General features: G+C 38.9%; 4 protein-coding genes across 10 annotated transcripts; 2 read left to right on the top strand and 2 right to left on the bottom strand.

Moving 5' to 3' along the window:
• Window positions 1-339: 339 nt before the first annotated feature.
• Window positions 340-2,862, top strand: LOC143372194 (uncharacterized). Its single transcript, XM_076818195.1, has 4 exons — window positions 340-756; window positions 836-1,094; window positions 1,219-2,034; window positions 2,457-2,862. The coding sequence occupies exons 1-3, from the start codon at window positions 598-600 to the stop codon at window positions 1,989-1,991; spliced, it is 1,191 nt and encodes a 396-aa protein (XP_076674310.1). The 5' UTR covers window positions 340-597; the 3' UTR covers window positions 1,992-2,034; window positions 2,457-2,862.
• LOC143372190 (amidophosphoribosyltransferase) lies at window positions 2,036-5,887 on the bottom strand. 5 transcript variants are annotated; one of them, XR_013086237.1, is made up of 9 exons: window positions 5,735-5,887; window positions 4,483-4,696; window positions 4,107-4,399; window positions 3,777-4,026; window positions 3,397-3,633; window positions 3,209-3,336; window positions 2,873-3,094; window positions 2,408-2,759; window positions 2,036-2,280 (listed from the first exon to the last, which is right to left on the bottom strand). XR_013086237.1 is itself a non-coding variant. In XM_076818185.1 (8 exons), the coding sequence occupies exons 2-8, from the start codon at window positions 4,682-4,684 to the stop codon at window positions 2,487-2,489; spliced, it is 1,605 nt and encodes a 534-aa protein (XP_076674300.1). In that variant the 5' UTR covers window positions 4,685-4,696; window positions 5,735-5,887; the 3' UTR covers window positions 2,036-2,486. The 5 variants fall into 5 exon arrangements, 4 of the variants coding, with proteins under 4 accessions (XP_076674300.1, XP_076674303.1, XP_076674301.1 ...); XM_076818185.1 differs by having other exon boundaries at window positions 2,036-2,759; XM_076818188.1 differs by having other exon boundaries at window positions 2,036-2,759; window positions 3,397-3,630.
• On the top strand, window positions 2,476-10,162 carry Paics (PAICS bifunctional enzyme). The gene is made up of 7 exons (XM_076818193.1): window positions 2,476-2,618; window positions 6,525-6,631; window positions 7,293-7,616; window positions 7,699-8,042; window positions 8,119-8,394; window positions 9,014-9,158; window positions 9,247-10,162. The coding sequence occupies exons 1-7, from the start codon at window positions 2,578-2,580 to the stop codon at window positions 9,411-9,413; spliced, it is 1,404 nt and encodes a 467-aa protein (XP_076674308.1). The 5' UTR covers window positions 2,476-2,577; the 3' UTR covers window positions 9,414-10,162.
• LOC143372191 (xaa-Pro aminopeptidase 3) lies at window positions 9,698-12,653 on the bottom strand. 3 transcript variants are annotated; one of them, XM_076818190.1, is made up of 5 exons: window positions 12,635-12,653; window positions 11,660-11,790; window positions 10,613-11,557; window positions 10,187-10,549; window positions 9,698-10,118 (listed from the first exon to the last, which is right to left on the bottom strand). In XM_076818190.1, the coding sequence occupies exons 2-5, from the start codon at window positions 11,706-11,708 to the stop codon at window positions 9,952-9,954; spliced, it is 1,524 nt and encodes a 507-aa protein (XP_076674305.1). In that variant the 5' UTR covers window positions 11,709-11,790; window positions 12,635-12,653; the 3' UTR covers window positions 9,698-9,951. The 3 variants fall into 3 exon arrangements, with proteins under 3 accessions (XP_076674305.1, XP_076674306.1, XP_076674304.1); XM_076818191.1 differs by lacking the exon at window positions 12,635-12,653 and having other exon boundaries at window positions 9,698-9,833; window positions 9,921-10,118; XM_076818189.1 differs by lacking the exon at window positions 12,635-12,653 and having other exon boundaries at window positions 11,660-11,867.
• Between the last annotated feature and the right edge of the window lie 52 nt (window positions 12,654-12,705).

Genomic DNA, 12,705 nt, shown 5'->3' with positions numbered 1-12,705 from the left:
TGCCCATCCATATGTTGATGTTTGTCTGCGGACGAACTATGCCCAAACAGAGATGGGCAAAATTGTTATTTAACTCAACAATTTGAATAACGAATAAAAGTTAAAAAGAATTATTCGTCATGTGTTTTATAAAGATTACCCGGATTAATTTTATTCGGCACACGATGAATAATTTTTTTATTTGATGAATAAGTTAATTCTTTTATTTGTCGAGCGTTTCAACTTCAGCGTCGAAGAAAACTTTCAACTTTAACTTTATCTTTAACTTTATTCAAGTTTTTTATCGACCGTAGTAATAGTGTCTCTATAATAGTGTCTCTATCCTCAAATTATGGGTCGGTAACACAGTTTGGTGTTAACACGAAGTCCCATAAGACGATAGGTCTATCCTATACTTCGTCGATGACATAAGTATGCATTAGTATGTACATTTATTGTATTATGTACATGTCACAAGTCACAAGTACACTTTGATTCGCTATCATTCGCTATTGCACGTTATTGTTCGCTATTGTCACTCGGAGCTCGAAGGATAGTTAAAACATCGTTTTCCTTTGGAAAGAATAGAGTATACGATAAGAATCTAGAACAATTGAAATGGGATCCGACGAGGAGTTATCCGAGGACGAAGAAGAAATTCTAGTGTACGTGGAATTCGAAGGACTTGTCGATGGTAATGGGTTTAGCGAGAAACAATTGCAATTAGATATGATCGGTGTAGACACAGAACATCCGATAATGCAAATCAACGGAAGGGTAATTATTAAATCCCGTGCACGCAGGCAAACCAAGTGAACTAATTATTTTAGTAGAATCAAATTATTGATAATTTTAGTTTTACGAGGGTGCCTACGAAGATCTAGCTGGCACTTACATGTTTTTTACGTCGGATGACACATCTGTGGTAAATGATCACGTCTTCGATGCCGCTTCGAATTTAAAATATTTCGCTAAAACTAGGAAATTTCTGAAAATGCAAAGAATCTTCATAAAACCTAGAACAGAAGTTCTCGGTGATTCTGAGGATTCTCAGTGCATTCCAAATTTGAGCACGCTTAAACAAGCTGGTGTACCACTTCGATATTATGAACAAGGTATGTTATTAAAATTTATTCTTCCACCTAATACAACTATGTTAACACGTAGTACAATTTATACATATGTTTCGGTAGGAATCATAAAATTTACCTACACTACAAAGTAAACTTTCTTTTCTAGCCCTTTCTTTTTGGGAGACTATGCGGAATGACAGATTGAATGCACTACATTTGTACCTGGAGAAGCAGCGCGTTAGACAACAGAAAAAGTCTCAGGGTATAATGTTGGACTCGGAGTCTGATGAAGATAATCCTTTTGCTGCCTATAAACATAAAGATGAATCTGATAGCGTGAATAATCCTGAAGACGCTCGTACTGAGTCGAAACGAGAGTCTAAAGAAAATATCAATGAAACTCTACAGACGATTGGGAATGCTTGTCTGGACAATGTTGAGAAGCTTGTGGCAGCAACAGAATCAAAATCTTTAATTTCGAATGGTGGCAGTTCCCGCTTGGTTAGAACTACAAAGACCTACAAGACTAAAACACTTAAAAAGAGGAATGCAACTATGGCTCGTAATATACAAAGGAAAAAGAATAGAACAAAGGGTAAGATTTTAATATCTGATAGAAAAGAAACAGAGTTGTCAAACGCGGGAGAGAAATCTGAACAACCTGGTAGATCCAACGTTACACAGACCTCAGGTTCGACGGAGATCATTACAAATGTAAGTGAGAACGAAAATAAAAAAGACGAAGAGAAAGAGAAAGAAACAAAAAGTGATAAGCATAAAGTGGTAGCAATAATTGGGGAGTCCAAAGTCGATAGTAATCAAACAGGTTTGACTGATAGCAAAGTTATAAAACAACGTAAGCGGGAAGCAAAAATGAAGGAGATTTCAGCACAGTTGAAGGCAATCGCTGAAGAGCATTTAAAAACAAAGGTAGATTGAGACGAATATAGATTGGCCTCTCCTGATTGTATACGCGTCGCAAGTACGTATTACACGCTGAAAAGTATTTATATAACTTAACAATCATTGTGAGAATGATGAAATTCACCGATAATTTCAAGTGTAATTTCTGTTCCTTTTATTGAGAAATGTCGTATGTTATATTATATGTTTAATAGGACTTTATCAATTGTATTGGATATTTAATGAAATATGTCAAGATATTGAACAACTTTTGTTTCTACTTTGTATACCTGATTGAAATTATTCTTAAAATACTGAACTGCTTCTGAAATTATACAAATTATTAAGAGTCATTTCATTTACCGATAGTTAAAACGGATCGATTGAACTTTAGATTACGTTACAATGCATATTGTTAAGTAAGTTTGTTGATATGAAAAGGGACAGTACACGGTTAATGCATGATGTAGGTAGTAGTAATGTATGGTCCACTGTCCATAGATTTATAAACATAAACGCAGTTCATCCTCTTCACCAATCCAAATCACTGGGAAGCTCGTCCGGATAATCTCCAGTCAGACAAGCGGTACAGTGACCGATGTAATTGCTCTCTCGATTATCCATGCCATATCTTACAGCTTTGACGAGCCCATCTACTGAAAGGTATGTTAAACTGTTAGCACCAACATGTTTTGCTAGTTTTACACTGTCCAATTTATTTGCAATTAGCTCCTCTCTTGTTGGTATATTTATTCCCATGTAGCAGGGATACCTTAGCGGAGGCGAGGCTATTCTAATGTGAACCTATAAAGGCGCATTTAGATGTAATACATGTACACGCACGCACACATACATACATACAACGTGGTGTATATATGTGAAATGCAGAATTAAAAATTGTGAGAAACGATATTCACTTCCTTTGCTCCTGCATCACGTAGTAACTTGATAATGGGTCCAATGGTATTCCCTCTGACAATTGAGTCGTCGATCAGAATCAACTTTTTTCCTTTCACGTTTTCGGACAAAGCCCCAAACTTCTTTGCTACGCCGAGTTGCCTAAGCCGCGTACTAGGCTGAATAAATGTTCTGCCGACGTATCTGTTCTTGCACAATACTTCCGCAAAAGGTATTTGAGACTGTAGAAAGTAAAAGATACTTCCTCCAAGTTAGTCCCTTTTCTTTTATAATAGTTGGAAAATGTCTACAAATAATAGTAGAAATGGAAGAAAAGGCAGAATCAGTGTGTTTACCTGTCTGGCATAGCCATGCGCTGCTGCGGTACCAGATTCAGGTACCGAACTGACTATATCCGCTTCCACTGGACATTCTAAAGCAAGTTCTCGTCCGCATTGCATTCGAACAGAGTAGACCATTTGCCCTATAACATTCATTTACGTACGGCATGTAACACATGTAATTATATATTAATATGCTTTACCTTCGAAAATACTATCGCTACGCGCAAAGTAAACGTATTCAAAAATACAAAAGGCCTGCGGTTTTTTATCCGGTCTATCAACGATATCTATAGTTTTAATGCCCTCGCGGGTCAATTCTACAATTTCTCCAGGGAATACTTCCCGTACGTATCGTGCTCCAATACTTAAGAATCCACATGATTCAGAGGAAATAACCCATCCTTCGGCTTCATCGTCATCATCCGATTCATTTCCTGCTACATGAAAACATTTTGTTAATTCAATCAATTATACGAAAAACGAATTAATTGGATATAGCCAACGATAAAGACAGCGTGCATACATATCAGATTGCAGAATTATGGTAGGTCTACTTATTCAGTGGGAACTGATTACATACCTAAATTACCAATTGGTACAATCTTTCCGAGACATAACGGACGATTCCCATACGGATCTCTGACACCATATATTTTATCTCTTTGCATAATTACTAACGAATACGATAATGGCGCCAATTGCATAAGATGCTTTATACGTGCTGGCCAATCTGGACCATTAACCTCACCTTCAGGAGGATTTAGACATAGAGCTTGCGTTATTAACTCTGAGTCTGAATAGGTTGACAGACCAACTCCACGACCCAATACCTAACATAATGTATCAATGCGTATTAATAAGTAAATTCGAAGCAGCAGAGGGCTCCATAATGCCGGCTGTACAGCATTACCATCTTTCTCAATGACTCTGTATTCACAAGTTCACCATTGTGAGCAACTGCTAATGCCCCATGCGCGGTATGTACCACGAATGGTTGACAATTAACTTCTTCGCTGGCAGCACTTGTGCTGTATCTAGTATGACCAATTCCAAGATTTCCGCTGAGTCTCTTCATGTTTTCGTCGTTAAAAATGTTATTAATCATTCCCATACCCTTGTGCACACGAAAGGACTTTGAACACACACCCTCGCTAGTGACAATACCGGCGCTCTCTTGACCCCTGTGTTGCAAGGCGACCAAACCTAAGAAATATTGGCTTGTCAGACATAGCTGGTAGTAGTAGCACGTTAAAGGAGTAAATGATGGTGAACACTTAAGAAATTACCTAAACAAATTACTTGGGGAACATCAATTTGAGATGGCCAATCACCCGCAGCTATGCATCCAAAAACACCGCATTCGTGCGTTAAGCCAGACAGTTTCTGACCCCTCGTCTCTCCTTTACTGCGCAACCTGCGCATTTTATCCGCCTCGTTGACCGTAGACATTACTTTGACGTTAGATCCAGCCTGCACGTCGCGAGACATTCTACTTGCAATCTGAAAGAATAATAATTTTCAAATAATCGGTTAGCTTTATTATGTTAAATTATACAAAATATACATATAATGTTTCACGATCAATAAGGAAACAATATTATTATTCTTATGTTGCAAAATACGTAGCAGACCCCCTCGAGATTTCTTTGGTTTTATCAGCAATGCCCCTGTAAACTATTGACCCCTAACAAGCTGATAGAGCTCCTTTTTCAATGTTACTACTATATCTTTTTTCGATACACTTGCTTAATCTATATTTCGCAACTGATTTCGTCACCATACCATATGTGATATTATTATTGTGCATGGAAAACATTTGTAGTACTTGTAAGTTAATACAACAATAATCGCTACAATATGCGGGGGGGGGGGGGGAGGATTGCAGATGTTGTTGTTGGGAAAGAGCGGGTACTTTACTAAAAATACGGGGGCGTATTTCTGAAAAACATATCAGCGAATTTTTCTTTCAGTTTTGAAGTATTCTTTACTATTGCGCGCAACCACGCGCGGTACACATTATACCTACATAGTATTTACGTATTGGGCGCAACAAGCGCACGTGCGTCGTGCGCGCACGTACCACGTGTGAATTGGAATATGTATGCATGCATGTATGTATGTATGCTTTGGAGAGAAAAACTTTAAAATAAAGAAAAATGTAGATAATCGAGCAATGGGTACAACTGTCAATCGACGATAATATCGACCGTAATTACTTTACCGGTTCTTTCAAGGTTTAATCGAGTAAGGCACGTAAGTTTGCAAGTAGTATCACATCGTAGTAACGCTTTATACTTTATCAGAGACTGTACACTGTATCCACTTGTTGAATGTGATCCTTGGCGGTTCCGTATCAATTATGAAAAACATGTTACATATGTATATCTTTCCTTAAGCTCTGCCCCCGTATAAATAAATTATCTCCGTTACACTTTCGTAAGCACATATCCTTTATTGAATTAGACAATTCTTTCTCATAGTGTTTTTTTATTCGAGTTTATACGAGTTTTTATAGCGTGCGTGTACATATATACGTACCACGTGCGTGAAACGTTTGAGCGGTCGCGATGTTCTGCTGTCAGCTCGAAAGAGATCCGCATGAAATTATATGCCTCTCGACTGGCTTCCGAAGCACGAATGAATGCGTAGGCCAACGGAAACCTGCTTTTGACTGGAGGGGTTAGCTTATTTAGCTATTATCGTACTTTTAAATTCCTTCGTTGCTTGTTTATAGTAATTAGAATAACGAATACAGTTCGTCGAAATTGCATAAAAAATTCAGTCATCTCATCTTTCATCGCATAGGCTAGCTGCTACATGTATACATTCTATGTACATACATACATACATATGTACTATATGCACATACATCACTAAACTTACCTGAAACGCCATTATTTCAATATACAACGAGGATTTGTTCGATTATAGCCAATATTTTTTAAAAAATGTTACGCGTGAATCCGATATTACATAACGATAATGCTCCTATATATTATATCTACATATATACTTATGAAACCCGTTATTGTTCTCTTGTTGTTTTCCTTTATAGGACCAAGCTCAAAGTTATTTTGTTCTCTATCTTATTTCGATCATGTTAAGTATCTATCGACATACATTTATATATAATGCATCCGAAACAGCATAATAAACATGCCCCCCCCCCAAATCAGTGTACATATACATTTACAGGAAGATTACCATGTTATTGCTACATTCTGTCCTGTTTTCAAAGTTTTGCAAGAGTTTCCACTCGCCCGCGTCCGGTCCATAGATTCGTCATTCAACCGATATAACGATAATTTTTAAATTTACACTTATCAAGTGGAGCAGAATTACGAAGGTGGGGATCGCTAAACAGCCGATCGCAGAAGAACCGAGAAGCTGGCATTCACCATTCACGAGGTGGACGGATAACAGGAAAGATGACCGGTAAGTAACGAATTACTCGCCATAATATTACAATAGCGATACATTTTTACTTTACTTTACTTACGATACCGTAGCTCTTACTGAAATCCACTCAGTCTTTCACAAATAAAAGAAACCTTCCCACAATTTCGGCTTTCTACATAATATGTAATGTTTGTATCCTCTTTCAAATATTTATTCTATTTCGAAAAAGCTAACTTACATGCATACATACATACATATGCTTAAACAATCGGTGGTGGGGGGATACTTATATACGTGCATGTCCTTAAAGCATACGCAAAGATTTATGATTAAAACGCAATGAAACATGCGTCTTCAAGGTCGATATGTAAATTGGTAAATGGTAGTTTTTTTCCTGTATTGTCATTTCTCTTTTGCTTATTTCTATTGTACTCTAATAGACCATTTGGACGGAATAAATCTAAATGTTACTCCTTTTTTCAATTGATTACCTCATACAATTATTTTATTAACCATAGTTGGAATAAAATTTTGGTACGAAATATGTTTGTACTGTAAGGAAGTAATAAATATTTTCCCATAGTTAATATAAGCACAGCGCCAGATAAAGATTAAATTAATGAATTTTCCTCAAACTGATATCTTTGTTGCCTTTGCGTATTTATTATAGTTGACCTAGTGTGTTTCATTTGTGTAGAGTACAAATGTGGAAATTTGATTATCGAAGGAAAGACCAAAAAGGTCTATGAACTTCTAAGCGATCCTTCGTTGTGCCTTTTGCAAAGCAAGGATCGCATTACAGCTGGAGATGGTGAGAAATCTCATGCTCTGGAGGGAAAAGCTGCCATTAGCACAGCTACCACGGCTAAAGTTTTCCAATTATTAAACGAGGCTGGTCTTGGGACTGCCTTTGTTAAAGTGATAAATGATACTACTTTTATTGCAAGAAAGTGCGAAATGGTTCCAATAGAATGGGTTACGAGAAGATTGGCCACTGGTAGCTTTTTAAAGAGACACCCAGGTACACGAGTCAATAGAAATTCTTCAATAGAAGTTTGAACTGAAAGAGGTATCCATATACTTTTATTATCCGTATTTTACAGGTGTTCCTGAAGGATACAGATTTAATCCACCGTTACAAGAAACATTCTTTAAAGATGATGCTAATCATGATCCTCAGTGGTCAGAAGAACAGGTCATTTCGGCTGGTTTTAAGTTTAATGGACTTACCATAGGGAAAGATGAATTTGACATTATGAAGCGTACTGCACTTGTTGTATTCGAAATTCTGGAAAGAGCATGGGCAACTAGAAACTGTGCTCTTATAGATATGAAGGTAGAATTTGGTGTGGACGTAAATGGTGAAATTATGCTAGCAGACATAATCGACAGTGATTCTTGGAGACTCTGGCCATCCGGCGATAAAAGGCTAATGAAAGACAAACAAGTATTTGATGCAAATATCTTATAAATATACGGATAATGTCGGATTCCATTACTTTAACGTTACGTTCTTTTCTCAGGTATATAGGAACTTGACCACTGTAACGCAAAAAGATCTGGATGTTGTAAAACATAATTTTAAGTGGGTTGCGGATCAACTCGACTATCTCATTCCGCCGTGTAGTAGCCTCGTTATCATTTTGATGGGTTCGCCATCTGACGAGGAGCATTGCAAAAGAATTGCAAAGCACGCCAAATTATTAGGTTTAAAAGTTCAAATTCGAGTTAGTAGTGCGCATAAAGGTACTCAAGAAACGTTACGTATACTCGCAGAGTACGAGGGTAGCTGCGAAAAGGTATGTATACACATAATACGTATTTGAATATCTAAGAACGAACAAGTCCGGCCTTTGGAAAAATGTTGTAAATCTTTAGAAATCTCAATATGTTTCTTCAAGTAATTCTTAGTGGGTAGTTTATACATTTCATAACTGTGGTGAAAAGACTTTTTCTTGTAGAAAAATACGTATATTATACGTATGAGTAATTGGAATTAGTAGCGGCAATAGCAAGTACTATACTCGCACATTCACTGTACGTACATACTGTCCTTCGATGAAAAGAAGTCGGCGAGAAACTTTGGGGTCGGAATTGCATGTCCCTATAGGCCCGCGTAGGGTACGCGTATTGTCGCTATTGGAGCCAATGCGAGCGAAGAACCCCTCTTGCCCCTCTGAAATTTCGACTGACTTCTTTTCATCGGGGTACAGTATGTAACACGCTAAAAAGTACCTATATTTGATTCTATAACGACTTATACTTGTTACTGCATAGGTATATACATAGTACATGTAGCTCGAACGTATGTTGCGAAACAACTCGATCATCAAAACATAATGATAAAACCATTGATACTAACAAAAGTATAGTACTGTTTGTTTCCGAATTATCGCCAGTCTGCCTTGTCTCTCCTAGGTGGTGTTCATAGCCGTAGCAGGCAGAAGCAACGGATTGGGACCAGTGCTGTCTGGAAATACGCCTTTGCCCGTTATTAATTGCCCGCCTCTCAAGCCGGAGAACATTTCGCAAGACTTGTGGTCGTCCATTAATGTTCCTTCAGGTAAAGTCTAAACTATACACATATAGGTATGACCATGGGTACAGTCTGCGACAAAAGGGCACTGCTGACGCGTACATTCTGTTCTTAGGAATTGGATGCACTACAGTGGTCTATCCCGAAAGTGCAGCTCTTGCAGCAGCTCAAATCCATGGATTGCACGATCATCTTGTTTGGGCACGTCTGCGGGTGAAGCAGTTAATGAACTTTATCAGTTTGAAGGAAGCTGACGTTAAATTGAGGAATCTTGTCGTCTAAAGTTTTCCGGATCATTTTACCATACACGCGATAACATTGTGGATATAAGTGGAATGTGAAGTACGCGGCGTAGTATCCGACTGGTTTGTTTGTCGTTTCCTCGCATCAGAGTATGATCAGTAACCTTTGAGTTGACTGCATAACTTTCCCACCACCACCACCAACCCCTCAACCCTTTTCTTAATAACACTGTACGCAGATTCTCATACACGTTTCTTACTTTCTCGCGGTCCCTGTAAACCGACTTGACGCGTATAAATGTTCATGCTAGCTCTTTTCGTGTATACCGTGCTGTTGTTCCTTCTGGTTATTCTTTATTGGCTACAAGTACATGATATTCATTTATTTCCACTTAAACAAATTTTTGAATAAGATCAGAATGTATACAATTTTATACACAATGTACACTACATGGCTAATCTGTAACAAGACGAACCAATGAATAATCGATATTGATAATATTGACTTGCAAGAATATTAATGGAACGAACTTGCGGTAGCACCCACGCGATGTGATAATCGTTGCCGATGGTAGGTATTATAAATTTTGGCTAGCTAAAGCCTCTATTTGAGCAATTCCTTTCGGGCACTGTTCCGTTAAAATTACAGGCCCGTCTTCCGTTATTAACACATCATCCTCGACACGAATGCCTAAACCATAAAACTCTGATGGGGCAAATTCGTTTTTAGAATTTACATATATACCTGTAAACAATGAAAAGTAAATTATACCGACAATTTCGAAGGAATTAATATTTCTCAATGTATCCTACCGGGTTCAACCGTTATTATCATTCCTGGCTCAAGTGTTATGCCTCTAGAGATGTTTCCTGCGTCGTGCACATCCATTCCTAAATAATGACTTACATGATGCGGACAGTAAGTGTAAGCGGCTGAAATTAATTTATCGCCGTTCAAATGCTTTGGTATTAATCCAATTTCTTGTAATCTTTTGCCCAACAAGCAGCACATATCACGAAATAATTGATCCAACGTAGGCATTTCTCTCAGCCTATGGATTAGAATGGTCTGTACGTCCAGCACGATGTCGTATAGAATTTTTTGTTCTGGCGTAAATCTGCCATTAATTGGCCACGTTCTGGTTACATCGGACGAATAACCATGATATTCGCAACCTAAAGGGGTTCCAAAGATTATAATAGAACGTATAATATAATGTATATGCATGTTAGACAAACCTGCATCCATCAAAACCATATCTCCGTTTTGAATTACTTGGTTGTTATTAATATAGTGAATAATGTTGGCATTTTTACCCGCGGCAACAACTGGAGGATATGCCAAAAATTCCGCACCATTCATACGACATTCATAATCTACAATCGCGAATAGTTGGTGCTCGCTCATTCTTGGTTTTGATATTTCTATCGTTCTACGTATTGCCGCCGAAACAATTTCGCAGCTTTTTTTCATTAATTCAATTTCGGATTGCGACTTGATCACTCTGAGTCTGTGTATTATACTTGTAGGAGAAACAAACGCTTGGCCGTTGGTTATTTTAATTAATTCGCACAACTTTTTGTGCAGGCTTGGTTGTACTACATCAACATTATCGTACCAAACTATGCTCTTCTTGTTTTCATTTACAAACGAGACAAAGAACTGGTCGAACTCTGTTATGGGAAGCGAGGAATCAACTCCAAACAGTTTAGGTGCTGCTTCGATTCCTGTTCGAGGACCATCCCATAATTCAGAATGCTGATTCTGTGGCCTTACGAACAGGGTTGTTACAAAATTCTCATTCTTTGCTGTAATTACCAAAATGCTATCGGGTTCTTGGCAACCAGTAAAGTATAAAAAGTCTGTATTTTGGCGGAAAACGTACGGTATTTTGTCGGACATGTATACTTTAGACGACGATGGTATAATTAGGATATGGGGTTTGCCTATGTTCGCGGCGTGCACGTGCAAGTAAATACTCTCCATTAGTTTACAGCGTCGCCGCTTGAACTCGTCAAGCTGAATGCCTGGAACAACTTCTCCGTCTTTCATTAAATGAGGATGTGTTATCGCTGTTGGCTGTCCGCATGGTCGTGATGGGGCAATGGATGACTCCACAGTCTGACGTTCATTTAAATCGTTTGTAAATTTACGTACCGCGTGCCGAGTATACGCACATTGTCCTGAAATTATGATTAATCCTCAAGTATCGTTCGAGTTTCGTGGATTTTTCAAAGACCATTTATAACCTATCGTTCATCGCTATTCTGGTATTCAGTACTCACCGTATTTCCTAATTTGGTGCACAACAAAACTCCTCATGCTGCTCAGCATTCTGAGCTCTGTCCTTTTAATTAAGATAATTCAATATGTACCAAAAATTTCTGTTCGATAAACTTTCCAGCATCAACAGCACCTATTTAGAGATATTTTGCATATTTAGATGTCGCGCCCACTGATATAGTTGCGCGCGCAAACATGTCGGGCCGCATGCGCGTTCGCGCGCTAAGGTCATCTGTTATCAGCGTAGCGTGGGGCGTAAATGCCGTATGCTGTAAGCTATTTAGCTGTGGGAGGGAACGCCACGCATGCGCGCAATAGCGCTGCGACGTTAACCAATCAATGCCAAGATGGGAAATGCAACGACGCCAGCACCAAACCAGGCCAACTAGCCAAGTGAAATAAGGCCGCGGCCAACCAGCGTCGCCGGGGAATCGGTTGTCGACGCTGGTTCGCTACAGCTCACTTGACTTGGCTGGTTGATTTGGCTTTACGGTGGCATCGTTCGTTTCCCACCTTAGCGTTGATTAGTTCTACGTCGCGGCGCCATCGCGCGCATGCGTGGCGTTCCCTCTCCGCTAAATAGCTTACAGCGTACGACATTTCCGCCCCACGCTGCTATTATGCCTATGCCCACATGCATACGTATGTATAAGCACATTGGTATATATACACAGCACAGCACCCTGCAGCACCCCGTACCGTAACCGTACCTATCTGGTACCTATCGCGGTTGCATAGTCCTCGCATTCGCCACGCGTAGTGTTGATTTATGCGATGCTTTCATGAATTGTATGTACGGGGTACAGGCACTTTGAACCAAAGCTATGACAGTTACAACGTGACTATCTGTTGAAATTTCAAGTAATCTGTGATGAGTCTTTTGCGCCCCGTTTGTTATCTTTCATTAATTACCGAGACTTTGTGACCGCCGCCCCTCGAGCTTTTTTTACGATCAATACACGTACTTACATGCATACTTTGAATGCAGCGAAGACCGAGCGAATTTCCAAGTCTCTAAGAAAACGTTCGACTGAACAATGCCATGATT

The sequence above is a fragment of the Andrena cerasifolii genome, chromosome 8, assembly GCF_050908995.1.
Source record: "Andrena cerasifolii isolate SP2316 chromosome 8, iyAndCera1_principal, whole genome shotgun sequence".
NCBI lineage: Eukaryota > Metazoa > Arthropoda > Insecta > Hymenoptera > Andrenidae > Andrena > Andrena cerasifolii.
Note: the sequence above shows the minus strand (reverse complement) of the source record. Positions and strands in the feature narration are given on the sequence as shown.

Bases quoted from the DNA above. Each gene is read 5' to 3' on its own strand.
- LOC143372194 (XM_076818195.1), top strand. From the start codon at position 598: ATGGGATCCGACGAGGAGTTATCCGAGGACGAAGAAGAAATTCTAGTG. The intron at 757-835 runs GTAATTATTAAA...TGATAATTTTAG, and splicing joins TAATGCAAATCAACGGAAGG to TTTTACGAGGGTGCCTACGA. The intron at 1,095-1,218 runs GTATGTTATTAA...TTTCTTTTCTAG, and splicing joins ACTTCGATATTATGAACAAG to CCCTTTCTTTTTGGGAGACT.
- Paics (XM_076818193.1), top strand. From the start codon at position 2,578: ATGCCATATCTTACAGCTTTGACGAGCCCATCTACTGAAAG. The intron at 7,617-7,698 runs GTACACGAGTCA...CGTATTTTACAG, and splicing joins CTTTTTAAAGAGACACCCAG to GTGTTCCTGAAGGATACAGA. The intron at 8,395-9,013 runs GTATGTATACAC...TGTCTCTCCTAG, and splicing joins ACGAGGGTAGCTGCGAAAAG to GTGGTGTTCATAGCCGTAGC.
- LOC143372190 (XM_076818185.1), bottom strand. From the start codon at position 4,684: ATGTCTCGCGACGTGCAGGCTGGATCTAACGTCAAAGTAATGTCTACG. The intron at 4,027-4,106 runs GTAATGCTGTAC...ACATTATGTTAG, and splicing joins CAGAGTCATTGAGAAAGATG to GTATTGGGTCGTGGAGTTGG. The intron at 3,095-3,208 runs GTAAACACACTG...TACTTTCTACAG, and splicing joins CGCATGGCTATGCCAGACAG to TCTCAAATACCTTTTGCGGA.
- LOC143372191 (XM_076818190.1), bottom strand. From the start codon at position 11,708: ATGCTGAGCAGCATGAGGAGTTTTGTTGTGCACCAAATTAGGAAATAC. The intron at 10,550-10,612 runs GTTTGTCTAACA...GAACCCCTTTAG, and splicing joins TATGGTTTTGATGGATGCAG to GTTGCGAATATCATGGTTAT. The intron at 10,119-10,186 runs GTAGGATACATT...CATTGTTTACAG, and splicing joins GATAATAACGGTTGAACCCG to GTATATATGTAAATTCTAAA.